Source organism: Pteropus medius, unplaced genomic scaffold, assembly GCF_902729225.1.
Source record: "Pteropus medius unplaced genomic scaffold, Ma_sr-lr_union100, whole genome shotgun sequence".
Taxonomy (NCBI): domain Eukaryota; kingdom Metazoa; phylum Chordata; class Mammalia; order Chiroptera; family Pteropodidae; genus Pteropus; species Pteropus medius.
The window spans coordinates 11,244,304-11,267,304 of record NW_024349519.1 but is presented as its reverse complement, the minus strand read 5'-3'; the positions used below and the strand labels follow the sequence as shown (position 1 = coordinate 11,267,304).

At 37.7% G+C, this 23,001-nt stretch overlaps 1 protein-coding gene and 1 pseudogene across 8 annotated transcripts in view; one reads left to right on the top strand and one right to left on the bottom strand.

Annotated features, from left to right (window-relative positions):
• The window catches only part of TMTC1 (transmembrane O-mannosyltransferase targeting cadherins 1), a 476,780-nt gene that overhangs the window by 23,821 nt on the left and 429,958 nt on the right, over positions 1-23,001 (bottom strand). For all 8 annotated transcript variants that reach the window (XM_039882400.1, XM_039882401.1, XM_039882395.1 and 5 more), the window contains one exon: positions 6,503-6,611. In XM_039882400.1, coding sequence (XP_039738334.1) covers positions 6,503-6,611 — 109 coding nt within the window. The remainder of the gene's footprint in view (positions 1-6,502; positions 6,612-23,001) is intronic.
• Positions 18,349-18,467, top strand: LOC120618632 (uncharacterized; annotated as a pseudogene).

Below are 23,001 nucleotides of genomic sequence, written 5' to 3'. Positions count from 1 at the left end.
AAGAACCAGAAGAGAGTAGCAAGCCAGAGACCACCCTGACTTTGAATCTCAGAGTTTATTTTCTGTTCTCAGTTTTTCAGTTTGCAATAGATACAGAGGGGCATCAATTTTCTTCTGGATCCTTTCATGTATCTAACTTCTATGACCACTCACCCTTCCAGGTTTCCTCTATCAATTCTCTTCTCCCTTCCAGGCCCTTGCACACACAACCTCATTGACTGTGGCCTAATATCATAGTCCAATTATGGGATCCCAGCATCATACAGTGAAAGAGGAGCTGGGGAGGAGTTGAGAAACCAGGCACTGGTCCTGGTCTTGACACTAGTTATTTGTATGAACTTGAGAAGCACTTAATTCTGTACACCTTACATTTTCATCTACAAAATGACAAGGCTAAAGTATTCTGTAAGGTTATTCCCCCTTACACTATTCTTCATTTTCCCCTCAGAGAAATGACCTATTCACAATGCAGTTTCATTTATTTAAAGTCCTAAATCTGTCTTTTCAGTCCTGATCTCTCTTGCTGTCATCTGTCCATAAATTATTTTCATTTAAATGTTCCGCTAACATTCAAGACACAAAGGTTGTACACTGCTGAGGGAAGAGAATATTAGTACCACTCTTTCGGAAAGCAACTTAGTAATGTATCCCAAGAGCAATTTTGTGAGATATCGCAGTGAAACATGCTGATACTCTTTGATATGGGAATTCTACTTCTAGGGATGTATCATTAGGAAATGATTCCAAATACTGTTTCTAAAAAAACATAAGAAATGAAAAGTTCTCTCTCTCTCTCATATACACATACACAGAACCCAAATGACTAACACATGGGATACCATTGTTAATGTAAGTTGCAATGTATCATTTTGATAAGTTAGTATGCAGCCATTAAAATGGTATCTGTGAAGGCCACTTAGCACCATGAAAATACATATAATATTATTCATAATTTAATGGCAAGTAAAAGGAACAGGATATAAACCTTATGTGACTGTAAGTATGAAAACAAAATAAGTACATTAAAAAGACCTGTAGAATATTAAAAAATGATAATATTTGTTATTTTCAGATATTATATTATGGGTGAAGGTATATTTTATTTTCTATGATTTTTGATCACTTTTCATTATACTTTTATAATATTTGTGTAATTTTAAAAAATGTTGAAGCTGATCTCAGTTCTTCTTTTCCTAAAATCTTATTTCTCCCTGGCTTCCCCATCATTGTCAGTGGCCATGTGTCTTCTCAGTCCTTTAAGAGCCCTAGCCTGATGTTCTTAATTTTTAATTTTCTTTTCTTTCAGCCTTCACATGCAGATAGTCTCCAAGTACAAAGAGAATTTTTTTTTCCACAGTAGAATTTATCTATTTCTACTCTTTCTGCCTGAAACAAGGCTCTCGATTCACAACAGAATGCAGTTAAAGCCTCCTCTAAAATATCCTATATATTGCTACAGGATTTTCTTTCTCACCTGTTTTAAAACCCATTCTTCAGACACTGAACCTTTGCTTTCTATTATCTACCAATTTCAAATTTGGGTTCCATTCTGGGCCTTAATATGTTCCACCATATAATGTCTTATTAAACTTAGTAACCTGTTTTTCAAATGTCCCCTTCTCCACTGTGCCCAGATTTACTTGCTACTTTCAGTTCCAACAGAGTGAGGAACACAATATTAGTCTGAGACAAACTCTAGAAAGGATTATTAAACTCATGGTTTTATTGTGAGTACAGATAGAAAACGGTATCAGTAGACAGCAGCATAGAATTACAACCTTAGATCAGAGGAAGGATTTCAGAAGGTATCTGACAAATCTCGCAACATCCTTGTAGACAAGTCTGAAAGAGGTGAGCTGAATGATAATATAATTTGATAAATTAACCAAGAGTCAAATAACTACACCTAAAGTGTCTTGGGTAAAATAGCGATCACCTGGACAGAAGAGTCTACAGATACAATATGGGGCTTTCTACCAGCTACTGATCTTGGCAAATAACTAGAAGATATTCTTATTCAATTTGCCAATTAAAATAGCTGGAAAGGGTAGTTAATACAATGAATGGGAGAAAAAAAGGATTAAGAGGTCCTAGAATACCAGAAATTTCAGGCTGATATGAAGAAGTTGAAATTAAATACAAGTAAAGATGAATCCTTTCACCCAATTTATAAAAACTTGCCTGAAAAAAAGGGTGAGACCTGAGGTAACAAACCTTAACATTTTTTAGGAATTCCAGTTGACTGTATCTCCATTCTGAGCCAGAGCATTATGAGGATGCTAAAATCTAACAGTATTCATTTCAGAGTGTCATATAATACACAGGATCTCAAAATAAGGAAAGAAGTATTTCTATCCCACTCTGAGCTTATGAACTGCAGTTTGAGAAGCAAGTTCAACTTGGGAGCCATATTATCATAGAGAAAATGGACAATTCAGATGCTATGAAAAGCAATACGACCAGAAGGAAAGTATTTGGAAACCAGAGTAAATGAGAAACAAGTTGAAAGAAATGGGGTTAGCATAGAAAAGAGATTAGAGAAATGGTAAGATAGCTGTGTTCATAAACTGTACTCACAAACTCTCTGTTGGGCTGGGCCCAACAGGAACAAATTACAGGACTGGAGGTTTCAGCTCAGTGTAAGAAAGAGTTTTCTAACATTAGATTGGCCCACAACCTCAGTGAGATGGGCTGTTTCGTGTGCACAAGTGGCACTGGAAGGTGACCCGTAAGGGGGTCGTTTCAACAAGTGTGTCACAGATTGGCTAAGGTTCGTAAACATTGCTTTCATATACCTTAGGTGTCTGAAATTATGGAATGCTGTTACATAAGGTTGTGTCACCAAGAAATGAGTTTGATTAATGTCAAAGAATGTGAAGCTAGGTGGATTTTTCTTTAGTAGTTTCTCTGTGCCTTGGTGTGTATCTGACACATTCTTTTTATCACTAAAGAATTCAAAACATGAAGACAAGATGTTGAAAGAGAGGGAGGCAATCCCGTGTTATGCCCAAAGGCTACTTTGTCTCTTTGATGTTAAAATCAATTGCCTGAAGGAGAAGTGAGAACCTTTCAATCTTTCAATTACATTATTCAATCTCATAGCATTTTATATTCAAATCTAGAGAAGGAAATACTGGCAAAAGATATGACCTCTGTATATAAGAAAAGATCATGGTCATGGTCACAATTTATTTTTCTTAGAAAATTGTTCATAACTTCAACTCTGAGACATGCAATAACTTTATATCACCTTGCCACTGTGGTTCACAAAAATTAAATTTATCGCATAATTGATTTTAAATAAAGCATTTGACACTACTTAAAAATAACTGAGGAAAAAGTATAAATGTCATCCTTTTTAGTCTTTACCGTCTATAAAATTTGTGAATAGTGAGATACTGCAGAATGGACTAAAATTTCAAGATCACTAAACAGCTCAATCATTTTTAAAATAGTAGTTTTTTTATGAACTGAGAGCTCATCAATTTAGAAAAAGAATACAACTGAAACTTTTGGATATTTATTAAGGCAAATCACATTTTACAATATAAACATATTAATACTTTATTTGTATAGAAACAGCAGCACTAATTACAGTGGAGTCTTGCTATTTGTTAAAATATTCATTAGAACTTACTTAGTTGGTGTTAAATGAGATAGTTTTAGACACTCTAAAATGATAGAGGCATAAGATAAGATACAGTGAAGATAATTTAGACTATCATTTTTCAGATTTGAAAACCGAGGCCCAGAGAGGTAAATTACTCTTTATCCAAGAGTAAATGTGCAGTTGGTTTCTATGAAGTGAGCTCTAGAATCAGGTGTCTCAGTTCACCACCAAATGCTCCTAACAGCACAGCCCAGAGTAACTGAATGCCAAAGTGACTGAGTTAAGACATGCTCTATGAATGCCTGCCTTACACAGCGAGCTATCCTAAGACCCAAAGAAGGAATAGTATGCAAAGAAGACACTGCTTTTCTTAAAGAAATGTGTAGTCTCGTGAGGTAAGTAAACTGGAAAAACTGTTTAAATTACAATTCACAATATTAATTCAAAAAATAAAAATATCTGATTAGTTTGTGAGTTGATGTGTTTCCCCAAAATGTTATAGGAGCTCCAAGGAAACACAACTCACCATGAGATGAGAAAGTGAGAGAATGTTGCGGGGGCGGGAAGTGGAAGGTGAACTGGATCTTGAAAAACAGGGAGGGTTTAGAGGGCGAGAAAGGAGATGGCATTACAGAAAGACGGAACTGTGTGAATATTTGTAAAGAGCTTCCGAAACACAACATACAGGGTTATGACTGGTATTAGGTAAGTGATATTGTCATTGACCTTAAGAGTAATTTTCATCAAGAAGGGCAATTTAATGTTTATTATCTGCCTTTGCGAGTTGCGAAAAAAGATATAAATGGAAACCATTAATGCAATGCCTTATTTATTTACTTACTTATACCTCCTTATTCCACAAAGAAAATGAGGCAGCTTTAAAAAATACAGGACATAAACTGAATAAAGTAAATTCTAAGGAAAATGATAAACCCAGGAATGAAAGCAGCACATACAGAAAAGCAAACTATGTGATCCACATGGTTGTTAGTTGGAGGTAGGAGGAGCAAGAGGGACAGAAAGAGAGTTAACCTTTCTAGCATTTGCAAGATTTTTCATTAGATTAAAAATAAAACAAAAATCTTTTAATTCAGAAGCCTAGCCTTTCCTAATACTGAGACAAGAGAAGTGTCTCCCTTGAGTCCTCATAAAGAAGCCACTGAATGATGTAGGAAGTGCTGGCCTCGACCCCACCCCGACCCTATAGTTAAATAATGAGCAGTTTCACACAGCTGTTTTTCATGTTGACCCTCAGTGGAGGATAAGAGCATCATGCTGAGCCACAATTCAGTTGCAAAACAGTGCGGCCCACATTCCCATCCCTCCTTGTGGTATAAGAGTGGATTTAGAATATGTGTATGCATTAATTTATTCGTTCAAGACTCATTGATTACATACAATGTGACAAATGTGGGGCTACAGCCATGAGTGAAACAGATATCCATTATCACGGAATTAAGTATTCTAGTGGTGGGAGAAGGATGACAGACAAATAAACATATGTTATATGGTGATAAATGCTAGGGGGAATAAAGCAAAGTGGTAGAGAACATGCTGGGCAGTGTGAGGTTGCTGTTTAGAAAGGGCAATCACAGACAACCCCTTTGATGTAATATTTGAGCTGAAACCAACAGGACATAAGGACGGAAACTCAGATATCTGGGAGAAAAGTGTGTATGCAAAGGGAACAGTTATTATAAAAGCCTGATAGAGAAGCATGCTTGAAGTGTCTAAGTAGCTACAAGACAACCAGCCAAGCAGAGGCAGGGTGAGGGTCTTCTTATGAAAATGAAGGAGCCAAGACGAGGTGAAAAAAACGAATAATGATAGAGGCAATGTTTCTTCAGAAAACTACTGTGCCTGCTTAAGGACAAGCCAAGGGCAGCTGAGGACTAAATGTATAGCATAGAACATGACCATCATCATTTTAGCTTAAATATTGTGCTAAAACTAGCATTAAAATCATCCACTATACACATGGGCTTTTGTCTAAAGCCCTCCTATACTATATGGAGACTATTACAGCAAGACAACTAGGCTTACCATTTCTGACATTTAAATATCCATAGAATGTCCTAATTTTGTTTCCTGGTGGAAGTTCCAAAGTTTTTCGACTGCAAATTGCAGTCCTATGTACTCGACATGCAGTATCAAATTATTCATTACATTCAAGCCATCTGAGTGTTGCAAGGCCACTTTCAAAGGTATTGAGTTTGATTTTAAAGACAATATGACAATTGCATGATAGCAGAATCTACTCACTGTCTATTGAGGGCACTTTTGTGTGTCAACAAGACTATATAATCAATTTAAAGGAGATAATTTACATTTGTTTTCCCATAACAAGGGGCATGCATCCAGGACACTGAAAAGTGGTATCAAATCATTTAGAGACAAGTGAAAAGGAGGGAAGTCAAAATACCTCTCTATTTTATGCCATGAGAAATGTTATCTTTTAGGAGCTTGTCCTAAAAGCATCTGTGACCTTCTAACAGGTATTAAGACATAGGCTCTATAAGATGACTGGTAATAAGTTCCATTTTGAGTTTAGATAGCTTAGTAATTCCAGAGACAAATGTAATAAATAAACAGTAATAAAACCAGGAAATAGCATGTATTGTTCTTCACAGATTTTATCGCAAAGTGATACAGAATATGTCAACGGCCTATAATGGACCATCTTTGTCTAAAGACCACCTACACTACACAGAGAATATTGGAATGATAATACTAGGCTTGTAATTTCTGTCAAGAAAACTGACATAGAGATTAGTTGTCCAGTATGAACTTACAAATGAAACCATCAGTACTAAAAATCTGTGTAATAATACTTTGCACATTCAACAGTTAAATTAAAAAAAAAAAAATGACATTAAATGGAAAAAAAATCACCTGCTCAGCCAATAGTGAAGCTAAGCTTGAATATGCATCTGCAAACTCTGGACCATATTTAATGGAATCCTTCAGTAAAGCGATAGCCTCTTCTTTTTTCTCCTGGGACCTACAGATTATAAGAGGGGGTGGAAAAAGAACATCTTTGAATAAAACTTTGTTTAAATCCTCTGATTAGACTTTAAGATCTTATTTCTGTTAGCAAAGATTAACTGACTCACTCTGGATTATATTGCAAATGAATTGATCTACGCCGTTTCAGTGTTAGTTTCTGTCCCTGAATTCTCAGTGGAAAGAGATGTTAAGATGCAAATGATGCTGCAAGGTATCCACTAATTTTTCCAACTTCTATTTCCTGCTATGTACTTTTCGAGAGTTTTATTTAATAATTTACAAGTTTGTTAACCAGAAAGTTAGACCCTCAGAGCAGCAATGTGGGGGCATTACCTAGGTGGCCTGGGAGCCAGTTTACCATGATGTGGAAGATGATTTGAGCCCTTGTAGTCCCAGCTACATGCTACGGGCTGGGCTCCTTACGGCCAGTGCCATTCATCAGGGACAAGCCAGCCAAACTACCCATGTTAGTCTTTTTTTTTTCATAAGACAGATATATTTTATACGTAATTTATGCAATCAGAAAATATTGTGACTACTGGCTGGCAAAGAATGATCAGTAATTTTATATTTTTATTGAGAACTGAGGCTGGCTCTGCGTTCTTTATTTTGGTCTTCTCTCAGCGATTACAATTCTGGTTCAAAAAGGACTTGAGGCCCAAAAGTTACATTATTTTGGGTGACAGTTTTCTTTCCTGCTCATGTCATAGGGAAACATTGGGTTATTATTCTGACACTGATATCTTTGAAGCTAAAAATGTACACTGGCAATAATCAACTTTAGTACTAGTACAATTCCACAAACACTAATCGCTTGCTAAGTGCTAGACTTTGTAACAGGCAAAAGAAGTGGAACGAAGAATAGAACTCCTGGAACTATAAAAAGCACACAGCCGAAGGGTCCCTCATCTTTACCAGTTACCAATGTGGAATTGTGTGCTCATGTTTATACTATTTAGGATCAACGATTATTTATTCAGCAATGGCTATCTACCATACATTCTGGTAAAACTTTCACATAACATTTTTAATTTAATTCTCACAAGAATCCCCTGCAGCAGGTATTATTGTCCTATTATACTCATTTGTCTAGTGAGAAATTTTAGATTTAGAAAAGTCAAGTGACTCATCATATTCACATAATCAGTCTCGAGTCAAGATCCAATGTTCTTCCACACTTGTCTATTCTAACTACTTAGAAATCCACCTTTTATGACTTTGCTCAAAGTGTGATTCATGGACCAGTATTATCAACATCACCTAGGAGCTTATTAAAAATGCAGTCTCAGACCCCAAGCCAGACCCAATGAATCAGACCATTCATTTAAAAAAGATTGTCAGGTAATCTGTACATGCACTGAGATTTCAGCATAACTGCTCCATGAATTATCAAAGGCAGCTGAGAGCACTCCTGCTACAAAACCCCTATGGCTTTAAGTCTCTGTAGAATAAAGATCTATGGAAAATATTAACTCCACCTTTTTGAGTTCCAGGTTCTAGAAGCAGCATATTATAAGGTGATTTTACTTAGGAGATAGTCTTTTATCACAAACCTTGGGGAAAAAAGTCATGTTTCCAGCAGAGACCTTGCATTTAACTATTCAATTTAGCAAATATTTATCATTGCTATTATGTGTTAGCTATTTCTCAAGGGAGGTGGCTGTCTATGCTATCTTCTCATTATTGGGGTCTAGCTAACTCCTACTGGACTCCTCTCAATACACAGTCCTGCCTTTGATATCAAGGTGTAACACCTGTGTCCTTAAGTATATCATCCTTGGGATGTGGCTTTAAAGTTGCTTGGTTATAAGAAAGCAGCAAGAAATGCTTCTTTCTTGTTGATTCATTCATTTAGTCAATAAATATTTAGAGAGTGTATGTAAGACCCTATGGGAGTCCACTATGTTTACACACTCTTGGGTTTCTATTCTAAAATATACCTTGAAGTATTTCTTCTATAGGTACATGTTTTAAGTAAAAACTTATTTTTTAATTCTGGTAATTTGATTACTGATTTCATGGTTAGCAGAACTCTTCCTCCAAGGATTTTGTAAATTTTATTAATTTTAATTTGGAAATCCTCCTAAAATCCAAAGGAAGATACGGACTTAAGGAAATTAAGGCTGAAAATTAAATCCTTCAGGACATAATTTAGCTTAGATAGTCTTCAAAATCAGTGGAATCCACCCCCGCCAAAAAAAACAATTTGATAATAAAATTTAATGATTTTCATTTGTCATGGCTCACATTAGTTAGCATGGCAACTTAAACCTTTTATTATTAATGAATCTCAATGAGATTCATTACCACTTAATACAGTCTATGAATCCAAATACTTGAGGTCATCCATTAACATTCGTGTGACACAATGGAAAAGTTAGCATTAAAGTTATTCATAGCGAACTCAGATTCTTTCTGAAAAACTATTTCTATTAATCTCTGGAGGGACCGACTGACATACTTTTGGAAAACCATTGTATCTTGTCATTTCATTTAGTATAAGAGTATTACAAGATGCAAACACTTGAGCAGACAGGACATTTCCTCTTGGCTCTGTGCTCTTGGATGACTGCTTTCCCATGGGAATCTTTGAGAGTCATTCATTAGATGCCAATAGGGTTCAGGAATGTGCCACCTTAACAGATATTTTAAAATGCTTTTTACAAAAGCCCAAGAAATTGATAAGCAGTAATTTTGTTGTTGTTGTTTCTGAAAGGTAGAGGAATAGTAGAAAAAATATATTTCTTCCGTAGTCCCTCTTTTGCTCACCCTTTGGTGGTAGTTTATGAAATTGCTGTGGCTTTGACACAATAACTTATAGCAGATAATTCATCTAAATGGAATCTTCCTTGGTTTGTAGTAACATGATTACTATGTGAGAACTGAATTTCATTTCAACTTGTTTCTGAATTCAGTAGCATCCCATTTTATATCTACATTACAGTCCAGCCCACATTTCTCTGATAATTATCCCCTGTTAAAAAACAAGAGCAATAGTCCTATGATTCTATTGGGTTATTGCATTCTATTGGGTTATCTCACTCAGCTTTGCTTGCTAATATCTTGGTTCATATCCTTAGTTAAAACCCATTTCTAGTTCCCTCTCTCTTCTTTTTCTACATACAGACCACTGAAAGATAGATTTTTTTTTCCCTAGAGCATTGCTTTCAGCACATTCCCTTATATAAAAATCTTCATTAATGCCCTACTGCCTACAGGTAGACTCAGTTTAAAACCCTCTATAATACAGTTCTGACCAAGGTTTAAACATACCCAGGTACTCACTAGTCCACCCAGACTGGGTGGCCTTTGACATCCATCCCACAGAACCTAAGAGATCACTTACTCTACTGTTTCTCTAACTTCATGGTACATTAAAACCACTTGGGGTGCTTTTAAAAAGACCTTAGTGTTCTGAAGTTGGGCAACTAATAGGAAGCTCTGCGCAGAATTATGACAGCCATCTAGATCCGAGAAGAAGTATGGATATACTTTAACCCCCTTGGTTGAAAGTAGTAGAAACTGAGATTTAGGGGATCTCAGTGATTTGCTCCAGTCCCAAGCAAAAAGAAAGGACACTCCCAGGCCTTGTGCCTCTCAGCCTGGCACCCCTGCCATGCCACTTCACAGACGGCTTTCTCCCATTCCCCTCAACTTCTGCTCTCCCGCGAAGCCTTCCCTGACTTGCCCAGCTCAGAGCATGATGCCTTCATCAGAGCTCGTAAACATACAACAAAATCAAAACCCACATACATGCTCTCTTTCTTATATTTGGGTTTTCTCTTTGTTCCTCAATAACAAAAAAGGTGGTAGGGGAATCACCTTTGTTCTGATGATTTTACATCCAAAGAGGCAGCTGTTCTTTTTTCTCCCGCTCAGCTTTCTAAGGAGTAAATGCACCCCAGCTTGCGTTTGTTTTTTTCTCCCAGACCCCGGCACAGCACGTGGAGGGCTCCCCAACCTCTGCCTCATGGGGGAGGGTGCAAACCTCTCTATCAGTGCCAAGCGGGCAAGTTTTTCAAATTTCACGTTTCCCGAATAAAGTGGTCGTTTGCTGAACATTTACTTCCTGCTAAGAACAGAGTGATTCCTTTCCATTATTTATTTTAATTCTCATTAAACAGCATGAATTAGGCATAATTATCTCCATTTTAAAGATTTAGAAAACAAACACCAGCAACCACCACCCCAACAACAATTAAAAAACAAAACAAAACAAAAACAAAAACCCTGAGATTTGAAGAGCTTAAGTGATTTGCCCAGAGCACACAGCTACTGTAACACCAGAGTTCTAATTTAGAATTTCGAATATAGTTTGGTCCACTGACAGGCTATGCTCTGCCCTTCTGCATCCATTCTGTGACCAGTACTCAATATTATGCACTCTGTGACTAGTACTAGGTTTTAAGCTCCTTCATAGAGAGGATCCATGTCTTATTCATCTTCCTTTCATCCCAGCGATCTGTACATAGTGGAAATTCAATTATTTTAGTACAGTGATCTGCACATAGTAGAAATTCAATAATTGCTAAATTAATTTTTTAAAAACCCATGGTTTTATTATTTTCTTTATTCTTAGATCTTTGTAAATCTGAAATGAACTTTCCAATATTCTAATAAAATTTGACAGAAGAGGATAAAATAATTATCCATTTTACATCTGTTTCTACATCTTTTGATATTATAGAAGTGACCCTAAAGAAGGCAGAGGCATCCAAGCCTTAGAATTATACGAAAATTACTAGTTTGCATTTAGTGAGCCTTTCTTACATACCAGGCACTACTAAGCAGCTTCTCTACCTTAACCATGCATAGTAGTCAAATGCACAGACTCAAAACCCAGAAGGATTGGGTTCAGACTGTACTTCTATCCTTTATTAGCTGTGTTTTCACAGGCAAATTATCTGACCTCCCTGTTTATCAGGCTCATAGTAAGTACTATGTATGTTCTGGCTTTGTTTAGCTCATTTAATGTTTCTAAAATCACGCATTCAAATCTATCTCCCCCTTCTTTTTAAAATTAATTTTTAAAATAAAGGAGAATGTAGTGTTTTTGAAATTCCCTCAAAAGTAATATACCTCCACATTTTAAACTATTCACAAAAAACTTAAGTAGGGCATCAGAGTGATTTTTCCTGAGCCTGATATCACAATAGATTTTTTAAAATATAATAATAATAATTAAATACACAACAAATAAATAGTGTTGTACTAAATATAAAATAACACTAGTAACAAACAGAGGCACAATTACCCCCTGGAAGTCTCACTGTAAGGCAAACACCAATCTGAAGAGACCTAAATGGCAGACCAACAGTTCAGAATCCACTCAGCTGATGGAGCCACACAAAGGAGCAGGTCTGCATTTTGTAGGGGTGATTGCTGAAGGAGAACATTTAGGCAAGAAAGGATCAGGGACAATTTTGAGCCTCTTTTCCAGCCAAGCCAGGAAAGCTTCTTAGAAGAAAAAGGTTTAGGCAGTTATTTCCATATAAAAAGGTATGACAAGAGAAGCAGACAATTTCAAATAGATACTATGAAATTTCTTAATAATAGGAATTACCTATGTATTCTGACAGTACAGCTCACTCCTGGGCAAGCATTAGATAGTATTAAAATTTCCAAATGCATTCATTTTGGCTCTATAATAAGCTATTTAGGGAAATCAGAAGCCCATCATCAATATAAACCCCGTCTATGAGGTGCTACTCTGTTAGCCACTGAGATTGAATTGACAGGTCAATTAAAAAGAGAGACATACGAAAATAGCATTTGCCTCTAAATTGACCAAACATGTGATTTAGGAAACCAAATCTACAGGTTGTCTGAATTACATAGAAAAAGCATGAATTAAGTAGCCAAATTAACAAACTGATAAAATCAACCTTAGTACATACCCCATCCAATTAACCATGGACACTTTCAGTTTGGAGTTACAGGAAGGAATACAAAATCCCTTTGGAAACTGAGGATACTGAGGATTGTCAGAGCTTCTGTCATGGGGTTTAACTGAAACTGATGGAACTATTAGGGATCCCCTGATAGGTGAAAGACACAGGTAAGAGTAAAACTGCCCCAGGGTTAGGTAACATTTTTTTGTCTCCCAGCATCCTGGATTTCCTTATCTGCCAAACAAGTCACCAGCTGATGACTGTTAATCCTCCATGACCTAAAATATTTTGTCTTCACGTTTGCCTTAAATCAACAGTCTCAAACTTAGTGCTTAAGAATCATTAAGTATTCGGTAAAATGCAGGATCCCAGGTCTCATAAGATTCAGTAGTAGTAGTTAAATGCACAGACTCCAAGCCCAGAAGGTACGTCTGGGGTAGGGCCCAGGAATCATTATTCTTAACAAGCCCCTCAGGCGGTTCTGTTAGGGTGGTCCTCAGCCTGTGCTTTAGAAAACTCAGCACTGATTTCCAGGAGGGATTTGCCCGATCAATTAACTGATGCTAAATGTAACAGTACAAGGAAGCCTATAAAAAAGAGAAAGACTTCCTGGGACTATTTGAGCCAAAGAGAAATGTCACAGTGCCAGCTGATCTGCCCGGATGATTGATACCTTTGGATTTCAGGTGATATGGAGAGGCTGGATTGGGGGTGCATGGAAGGTGATGCTGCAAGTAGAAGAGGCAGTTTTCTCTCTCATAGAAGCTCTGTTGTGAATGTCTACTATTGTGCATCCAAGTCTTAGCTCCTGTGTTATCCACATAAGCATCATAACATAAATTAAAATCTCCTAATAGTCTACAAGCAAAATTCCAGTCTCTTAAGCTTCCCCCAGGAACTTCCAAAAGGCTAAAATTCCTAAGAAGGGGTTCCTGGAACCAATAACATCTTCATCATTCATTTCATAAGAGAAACATCAAGTAGAAATTAGATCTTGTTCATAATGTGCAAATCTTGCCATTAAACATTTGTAGTTTCACAGGGAATTTCTCCTTTGGTTATACAGCAGTGAGACTGTTTTTCTTGTGTGTTAAGTAAAAACATTTGCATCTTCTCACTTTCCTGGCTCTGTCTCAATGGCAGATATTTAGAAAAAGGGAATAAAGCTTCGCCACATTTTTTTAGTAATTAAGGAACTGTTAAGTGTCAATTTAGAAAACTTTTTGGACTCCTGTCTAAAATCTCATGACACATTCATTTAAACTGAAAGCAGATGCTTTCTTTGAAAAAGTATTGACATTTTGGGAGGATTTAGGAAATGCCAGTAACAGAAATAAATGGATTTGGCAATCCACTTGGCAGCAGTAAAATTTCCTATTAACCACAGTGTGAACTTGGAGTGCCGGGCAGCTCTCTTCATTTCTATTTCTTTGTTGGGGTGTTCTGTCGTTGTTGGGTCCAAAAATGACGTCTCTCACAAAGGAAAGAGTATGATTTTTTTTACGCAGTGTTGGTGGTGGGCGGGGGGGATGGCTGATAGACTTTACCAACTCTTCTGAAAAACCGAATCGTGAAAGACAAGATTATAAATGTCTGACTGAGATGATCTTTTTAGGGCACGCATTTTTTCTATGGCTCTACTATCTTTTTTATACAGTAAAGGAAAAAAATCGGATCATCCTCTATATAGCCTCTTTTACATTCAAGTTTACCGAGCACATCTCTGGGCAATGCGATGGAAATGTAGCATCTGGTTTACTGGCGTTCACTCTAGTTTTTCTGCTTGACTTTTTATGAAAGCCACATAGGAAAATTATCTGGAGGACTCATTCATATTATGTGGTGGTAAAGAATGAATTTTTTCTTCAACTCCAAAACCATGATCATTATAGTTAGCACTGAGAGAGTTGATCACCTGCCCCTCCCCCATAGTGGGTTTGCAGTATCAGATTCAGGTCGCTGTGGCAACAATGGGAGGCAGGTTGCCGGTTGCCACACTCTGTGTGGTGTAAGTAGTGCTCAAGCTTTGGTGGTCTGTAACACCTCTCAACCCAGCTGAAAACAGGAATGGAATGAGGGAAAGTTTTGATGCTATCTAGTCACAGAGCAGCAGATTTGAAGACACAGCTCACATAAAGACCTCAGCAGGGACTGGCACACAGGAGTTCCTGAGGCAATGTCTATCCTGAGTCTGCTCCCTCTTTGCTCCTTTGAATGGCTGTTGATGCTCACAATTGCCTGGCTCTTGCATGTATGGAGCCAGTCCTGTGCCACAAGTGTATGAGGGTGGGCCGGAGGTGGGAAGTGGTCCCAAGTCAGCATCACTTCAAAGTGCACACAATGTTTATTCTAAGCCCTTCTGTAATTTGACGGAAAGCATAGAAACAGTGTTCCCAGGCTGGGACCTGGAGGAGAAGGCAGCTGAGAATAGCCTGATATAGCCAGGATTCATTTACCCAGTAGATAAAAGGCTGCTCCGATGATGCAGCTGAATACAAGTCCCTGGTTTTAGGCTCAGGCTGACTGAGGTCTAAATCCTGGCTCTGCCCTCACGAGGTGTATGACTTGGGTTAAATGCTCTACCTCTACAAGCCTCAGTAGCTGAATCTGTGAAATGTGCATATTCATCTCTACCTCTCCAGGTTCCTGTAAGGGTAGAATAAACACACATAGGCAGTGTACTTAGCAGAGTGTCTGGAACTTGGGACGATGCAGTAAATGTTAGCTGCACTGGCTCCTTCCCCACTCTCTAGCCAGATTCCCACCTGGAATTTCTATCAGAAGCCTCATCGACTGATTTCTCAGCAAAACCAGGATGCCTTTGAAGAGAAAAGGGACTTTCAAGTTCCTTTCTGGTCTTCTCCTTACACTTCTGTTAAATGGTGAGAAACTTAGAGTCAGTTAAAACCACATATCTTATAGCTCAAGAGCTTTACGGGATCACCTGGTCTTATTCCTCATTTCAAACAGGAGCAAATAAAGTGTCAAGAAGGTCGAATATTGCCTGAAGCTGTTCAATTGCAGGGGTAGAAAATGTATTATGTACTTCTGACTCATTATTAATTTTATACTAAGAAGTTGAGCTTCAAATTAGAAGCGAGAAATTATGTCCCTGGGCTAGTAATAATTAATAATTGCTGAAACTTATTTCATCTTTATTCGGGGCTAGGTCCTATGGTAAGTACTTACATGCATTCTTGTGTTTAGTACTCATGAAGGACATAGTTACTAATATTATTTTCACTTTATAAGTGAGCAATTGGAAGCACTGCAAGATAAAATCATTTTCCCAAGGTCACACACTATACATGGCAGATCTGAGACTCAAACTCACTAAACTCTATCGCTCCTGGTGCTATGGAGAGAGAGCACAGGGAGACAGTGCAACAGCATGACAGAACCAAAAGTGTAAGCTCTAGACATCCCGCTTCACAGCTTACTGTCCGTGACCCTCCCTTGCCTGTTTCCCTATCTGTAATAGGGAAGTGATTGTGCCTGCCCTCTATAAACCCAGAATGGGCAGGTTCATGAGACATGAGGAAGCACTTTGTAATTTGTCATTCACTTGTCAGTTACTATTATTCTTTTCACTTGGAGGGGAGGAGGCAGAAAGGTTAAGAACAGAGACCTCTGCAATGCTGCCCAGCAGACGGGTGACACTGCATGAAAGCACCACACTGGGCCTGATGGTAAAAGGGGAACACAGGAGGGATGCTGGCAGAACTAGCAAGGAGTCACTGAGAAGGCAGAGAGGCTTACAGGCAAGTTTTACTTCCTCGATGGTGCTTCCAGAGACAGACCCTGCCTCAGGCCAAGGCAGTGTGGGCCAGAGGAAACATAGAGAACATGCGTCGCCCCTTCCTGTCCTTCAAATTTCTCTTCTTGGCCTGCATAGAGCATTTTTAGATTTGAAAGCCTTTTCATGAACAACTTATATTCCAAATTTAGCCTCTGTGTCAGGGCATAGCTGATCTCCCACAAGATTTAAGATAAAAAGTTGAGGTGCCTGGTCCCCTAAAGTAAGACAATACATGCAAGAAGAAATTTCCAATGATTATCCTTATTTCTCTTATTCTTTTTAATGAATTGTGCCTTCTTTAAGCTATATCTCAAGTCAAGAGTAGTTCCAAAGTCATTCCCCAGCACAGGAGCTTAAGGGGACTAGATTGCAAATGAAGCAAGGATAGATTATGAGGGTTAAGGGAGTGCAAACATGCTTTTCAGGACAGAGGAGACTCCTGAAAACTCTCGTACTTGTCAAAGCAGTCCAGCTTGTTTAATTATTATCTGTCAACAATATTTATGTAAGGAAAGAAAATGATGACATTTCAATTTCATCAGGAGAATGTAAACAAAACCAAGGGTTCCTTAAAGCTTGTGTTCCCCTGTAGTGTTTTCCTGTGCAGAGCTGTCTTCTGGCCTCAGCGGTGTTTGTTGCAGCCATCAGGGCAAAAGAAAGGACTGAGAAAAGGGGCCTTTCCTTGCAAACCACAGCACAGATTTAAAACAACTCACTCATGCCCAATTCATTAGTAATCACAACATGAGTGAGTCGAGTTTTGGTGGAGGAGAGATACTTACAAAAATATTTTCACAATTAGCAATCTGTTTATATACAAATAACTCCCAAATCTTGAGGAAGTAGGTAAACATTCTCATAGTTTCCCAGATAATTCAGTTTTGTAAGACTTTCAGTTTCAGATTATAAAAACACAAATGAAACATATTTCAGATGAACTAGAAGAGTCTTCACTGTAAACCCTTACTAATATTTTTTTCTCAAATACGGTTTGCAGGTTTGCATTCCTCATACATTGACAAGTGTTCGGTTTGGCTGAGAGTCTGAGTTTGTACCGTGTGGGAGAGCAGTAGAAAAGTAGAAGAGGAAAGTGGCGGGATTACAGAAAGTCCTAAATATTATGACATGTGGCCCATATGTGTGTCTGTAATGGATAATCAATTAATTTCTCAGGTGCTCCTAAATTTAGAAGGAGGGTAAAAGAAGAGTAGATGTTGGAAATAGAAGAGAAAAATGATGTGTTATAATATAGTAATAAAAAAGCTTCAAAAGCAATGGGAGGTGGTCAACAGTGTCATATTCTTTACTTCAGAGAAATCAAAGGGAATATGAGCTGAGAGAATCTTTGAAATTCATAGCTGATGATCAAGACGGCAGCTCCACTGGAATGCTGAATAAACAAGTTGTGGAAGGGAAGCACCAAGTGCTAACCATTTTTCTTGCCAATTTGATCAGAGAAAGGAAGGAATTAGGAAAACAACTCTGAGGGTGTAGCTGAACTGAAAAAGTTTCCCTAGGTGTCAGAAGTCTGTGGAATGGGAAGAATCTGAAGGCCCAAGAGAGAGCCCAAGATAGTGGATGGGGGAAAGGGAAAAAAATAGAATCAAGAACACATGAGGATTTTACAGTAATGACTACCAAGGCCTGAAATAAAAAAGACTGACAACACCAAATGTTAGGGTGTGAAGTAAAGGGATCTCTCACCATTGTTGATGGAATAGGAGGTGGTACGATGACTTTGGAGAATTGTTTGGCAGTTTCTTAAAGCATTAAAGATGCATTTACCCGTAATTCTACTCCTAGATGCATTTACCCATAATTCTACTCTTACCCTAAAGAATGAACATATAAAGACTGAGGTATGAATATTCACAACATGAATATTCAAAATAACTCAAACTTGTAAACAAATCAAGTATCCACCCACAGGAAAATGGATAAACAAATGACAGCGTATTTGTACAACGGAATACTACTCAGCAATAAAAAAAAAAATGTATCATGAGACAACATGGATAAGACTCAAAAATTATGCTAAGCATGTCTACGGCCATGCCACCCTTAACAAGCCCAATCCCATCTGATCTCGGAAGCTAAGCAGGATCGGGCCTGGTTAGTGTTTGGATGGTAGACCACCTAGAAAGACCAGGTGCTGTAGGCATAAAAAATAATAATAATAAAAATAAGGGATTGGAAGCTGATAAGGTCCTTGCAATCTGTGAGGTCAACCAAGGGTTGCCTCACCATAAAAAAAAAAATTATGCTAAGTAAAAATATCAAACACCAAAAAAAGTACATAGTAAATGATCACCTCCAAATGAAGTTCTGAAACAGGCTAATCTGGTTTGGCTAAAAAAAAAAAAAAAAAAAAATTCTGAACAATGATTGTCTCGGGAGAGGGGAAATTTACTGCACATAAGCATGAGGGGTCTTTCTGGGGTGATGGAAGTAATCTCTATGTTGTTTGCGGGGGTAATTTACATGAGTATGTAAAATTGTCGAAACTCGTGACACTGAACACTTAAGATTTGTGCAGTTTTCTGCATATTAATTATGCCTCGATTTTTAAAACACATAAGCACAGTTGTGAGCACTAGCCTAATGAAAGAGGCAAGACAATTCTTCCTCCCATGGAAGAGTAAAAGAAAAGTGGACATGCAGGACATTTTGAGGCAGGCAGAATGAAAGCTGCAAAAATTCATCTTGAATTACTTGAATATTCTCAGTAAAAGGAAGGCATGATGTCATCTTCTGGGTGTGTGTATGAGCACTGAGAGGGGAAACAAAGGATTCATATATTAGGAAACAGAAAATATTCGAGAGATATTATAATACCATAAAGGATGAATCTCTAACAGCTCTAACCCCAAGATCTTGTTTTTTCCCACAGTGCTACCTTCGGAGTTTTGTAAGGGTTCCATTCAACTAAGATATGTGTTTTTACCTCCAACACTTGATAGATTGGGTGAGGTTCTAGGGTATACATTCTTGACAGAGGTGAAAATTGCTTCTTGGAGAATGGGTGGTGAAGCAAAAAATCATCATAGATAGTACAATGATTTGTGGTCTCCCAAAGCTAAGCCCTACTTGATAAATCTTTTCTTGAGTATTTAATTGGGGCAGGAGGGAGATTAGGAAAAACATGCTTTAAAGGGCTCCTGTGGTGGAGATGGGAGTGCTCATAAAAAATGGCTGTGAAATACTGGTTTAAGGAAAGCAAAATGCAGGCAATGGGGGTACCTTTTGTTGGGGGATCTGCTCAGGAAAGTGAATGACAGTCAAGGTGTGAAGGAGTTAAGGTGGCATCACATGTATTACCGAAACAGATCAGATAAATTAGAGATGGGATTATAAATTACGAACATAATCTATCCATGAGATTCTAACCACGATAAAGAGCAGGGCCACTAGCAATGAGGGGAACAAACTCATCACAGAAGGTGTGCCAACACCACGGTCTTAAAAGAAGACAACTGAGCACAGAGAAGAACTAGGAGGTGGCAGGTCATAACCACGATCCCGTCATTAGGTCAGTGGGAGTGACAGAGAGGGGGATGGGAAAGGCAGACAGAGGTAAGAGGTTAAGGTCAAAGAAGAACATGTCAGAACTCGGGTACTAAAGAATGAAAAGGTCTGCACAATAAAAAGCCCATGCATGGCCATGTTAGTGAATGGCCAAAGTAGAGCAGAACTGGGGGGGCTCTGAAGCGAAGGCAGCAGAGGAACCAGGTGATTGATGTAATTCCTGAATTCTCTAATGATGACAGCACAGATTGGGAGCAAGGGAAAGTCATTGCTCTGGTGCTCAAGGCCCTGAGGACGATGGGAGAACATACAGAAGACTGTGAGACGGAAGTGATGAGGATGGAGATGGTGTTAATGGGATGATGAATTGGGCTTCTAAAGAGCCAGGGGAAGGAAATCAATAAAGAAATGGGTATGAGTTAGATAAAAATGAGGGAGGAGAAACTGTAATAGGGTTGAGACTAGAGATAAGTAAAGTTGGAGGTAACGTGGATACTAGTAGGTCACCACGGGGGTGGGGTGGCATTTCACTCCAAGGGGAGGATGTAGAACTTACCCAAAGTTGACATCCTAATGCAGAACCTCAAAACATTTTTCTTTATTCAGTGGGCTGGCATTTTGGACTTTTCGGGGCTTCAGTTAAAAAGTAGAAGAAGGGGATACTACTATCTTGAATATATAAATGTTCTCTCTATGAAACAAAAGGGAGTGTGGCTAGTACCAAAGCTATAAGAAAATTTATCACTAACATTTAAATTTATTTAAAAGACAACAGTTATCCTTCTGTGTCCTTTTATTAACTATTCAGTTTTCTAAAAGAAAATAAAATGTATCAAATTCATTTTTTATATAGTTCAATTAGTGGACATTCTATTTCATTTTCATCTGAGTTTTGATTACAAGATTTATTAAAACAACCACATAACTCCTACAACCTCTCTTATGAATGGAAGGTAGTTCTGGCAATGATAGAGAGATATGATATGATTCTTTATGAGATTCTTTTCACGTTCTGTTTCAGTAACAAACATTAGCAACTACTTTACCCAAGTAGCCACAGAAATATTTTCTCATGCCCTGAATTTAAATATTCTATTATATTCTCTTGAGCCATCAGGGACTCTTGCTTTTTCCATCCATAAAAAGCTTATGCTAATCTTGCCTATTTTCTTTTACATTTTAGGTTCTAAGCAAGGCCAACAATAATTAATATAAACTAAAAATGCTGGCATGGAAAGCTGTTCCTCATCAATCCGTCACAGTGTAAATGTGCTGCACAGAATCATAATAGATTAGCTTAGAATTCCAGTGAAATGGTCTTGAAAGAGGCCAAATATATTTGGATAACACTCAGTGAAGTCTGCCATGAACAGGTCTAAAGCTCTCTGTCATATAATTCTAAGAATTCAAATGAAATTTGCCCTTAGTGCTATAAGACTTCTGAGATGGTCTGACAGAATCACATCTTATTTAGACCTTCTGGCCTGGACAAGACTCACATTTCTCTCAAAGTCAAGGTCATTAATAAAGGTCTGTGCTGTCCAACACAGCCGCTGCTAACCACATATGGCTATTGATCTCTTGAAATATGACTACTCTGAGATGTCCTGTAAATGTAAAACATACGCTGGATTTCAGAGATTAATTATAAAAAAGAATGCACACTATCTCATTAATATTTTTACATGTTCGATTTTCAAATTATTTTTAATATTAATTACATGTTAAAATGATAATATTTTGGATACATTGGGGTTAAATAAAATATTTTATTAAAATTATTTTCACTTTTTTAATGTTTTGAAACATGGCTACCTGAAAATTTTAAATTACAGATTCTGGCTCTTGTGGCATTTCTGTGGGGAAGTGCTCCTCTAGGCTGCATCACAGTTTTGAGGTGAGCCACAAGAGGGCAGTCTAGTGTAGTGATGAAGGGCAAGAGTACTTGGTCAGACAGATAGATCTAGATAGATCTAGATAGTTCAATTCCATCTTCTATTCCTTCGCTAAGGCACCTTGGCACATTACTTCTCCAATCTAAACAGCTCTTATCTAAAGAGATAACTTGGGTTCTTATAATAAGCATTAAGTTCTAGATTACAAAAAAGGGCACAATTTTAAAAAGCTGCCTAAAGAGACATGAATAGGGTATTAATCTTCAATAAATAGTAAAATAGATCAAATCAAACCAAATTTAAAATATTCTTATCTTCTTTCAGCCTTTGACTCATTGCTACTTAGTAGCGCAAATATATTAAGGAAAGCAAAAGGGAAACTCTGAGTTACCTAAATGTGGATTAGCCCTGTTGTTTTCTGGGTTACCTCTTTCTGCTGCTGAGGGATATAATGTAAACAAACTTCACTGTTTTGTAAGAAAAACAGGAAGGACCTTTCTCTCAAAAGGCAATCACATGCCATTAAATTGATAAATATTAAGTAATTTTTGGAAACAAGAGCTATTTGGACAGCATGGGTAATGAAAAATAAGTGTCAGGAATCCAAAGGCAGCGATTCAATCTTAGGTCTGCCATAGCCTAGGCCAAGGTCACATGAGACCTCTGAACTTTGGTTTCCTCATCTGGAAAATGAGAATGAGAATAATAATACCCCTCACAATAGATTGTTTTAAAGATTAAGTTAAATAATGGATATAAAAACATTTATCTGTAAATTGAAAAGTATTACATAAATGTTAGCAATTATGAGTTTTCTTCTACTGGATTCTAAGAATAATGTACACAGATATGGCTACTTTGCTGTCTGGTGTAATGTGAGAGAGCAGAAGGTAAACATTGGTGGCTCTGTACAGGCACTTAATCTCCCAGGACCTTGGTTCCCTTTCTTTTCCCTACCTACTTTAGTCGTTGGGAGGGCCTCATAAAAAAACCAAAGCACTCAGAAAACTACAGTCTTATACAAATGTAAAGCATTGTTGTTGGTTTGGATAATTATCAAGAGTTGACTTTACTGAAAAAGAGAGGAAAAAAACCTATATTAGGTATCCAGGAGTCCCTTCTACCATGAAAAGTAGTCATTGCCATGCTCCAAAAAATATTTCCTTGTGTTTTTAACTCACATGTACTAATTCAGGATAGTAGTTAGTGGCAATCATATGTGAATTGAAAAAAGGTTAGAGTTCATTTCTGTTCAGGTTTTGGCAAGATGAAATT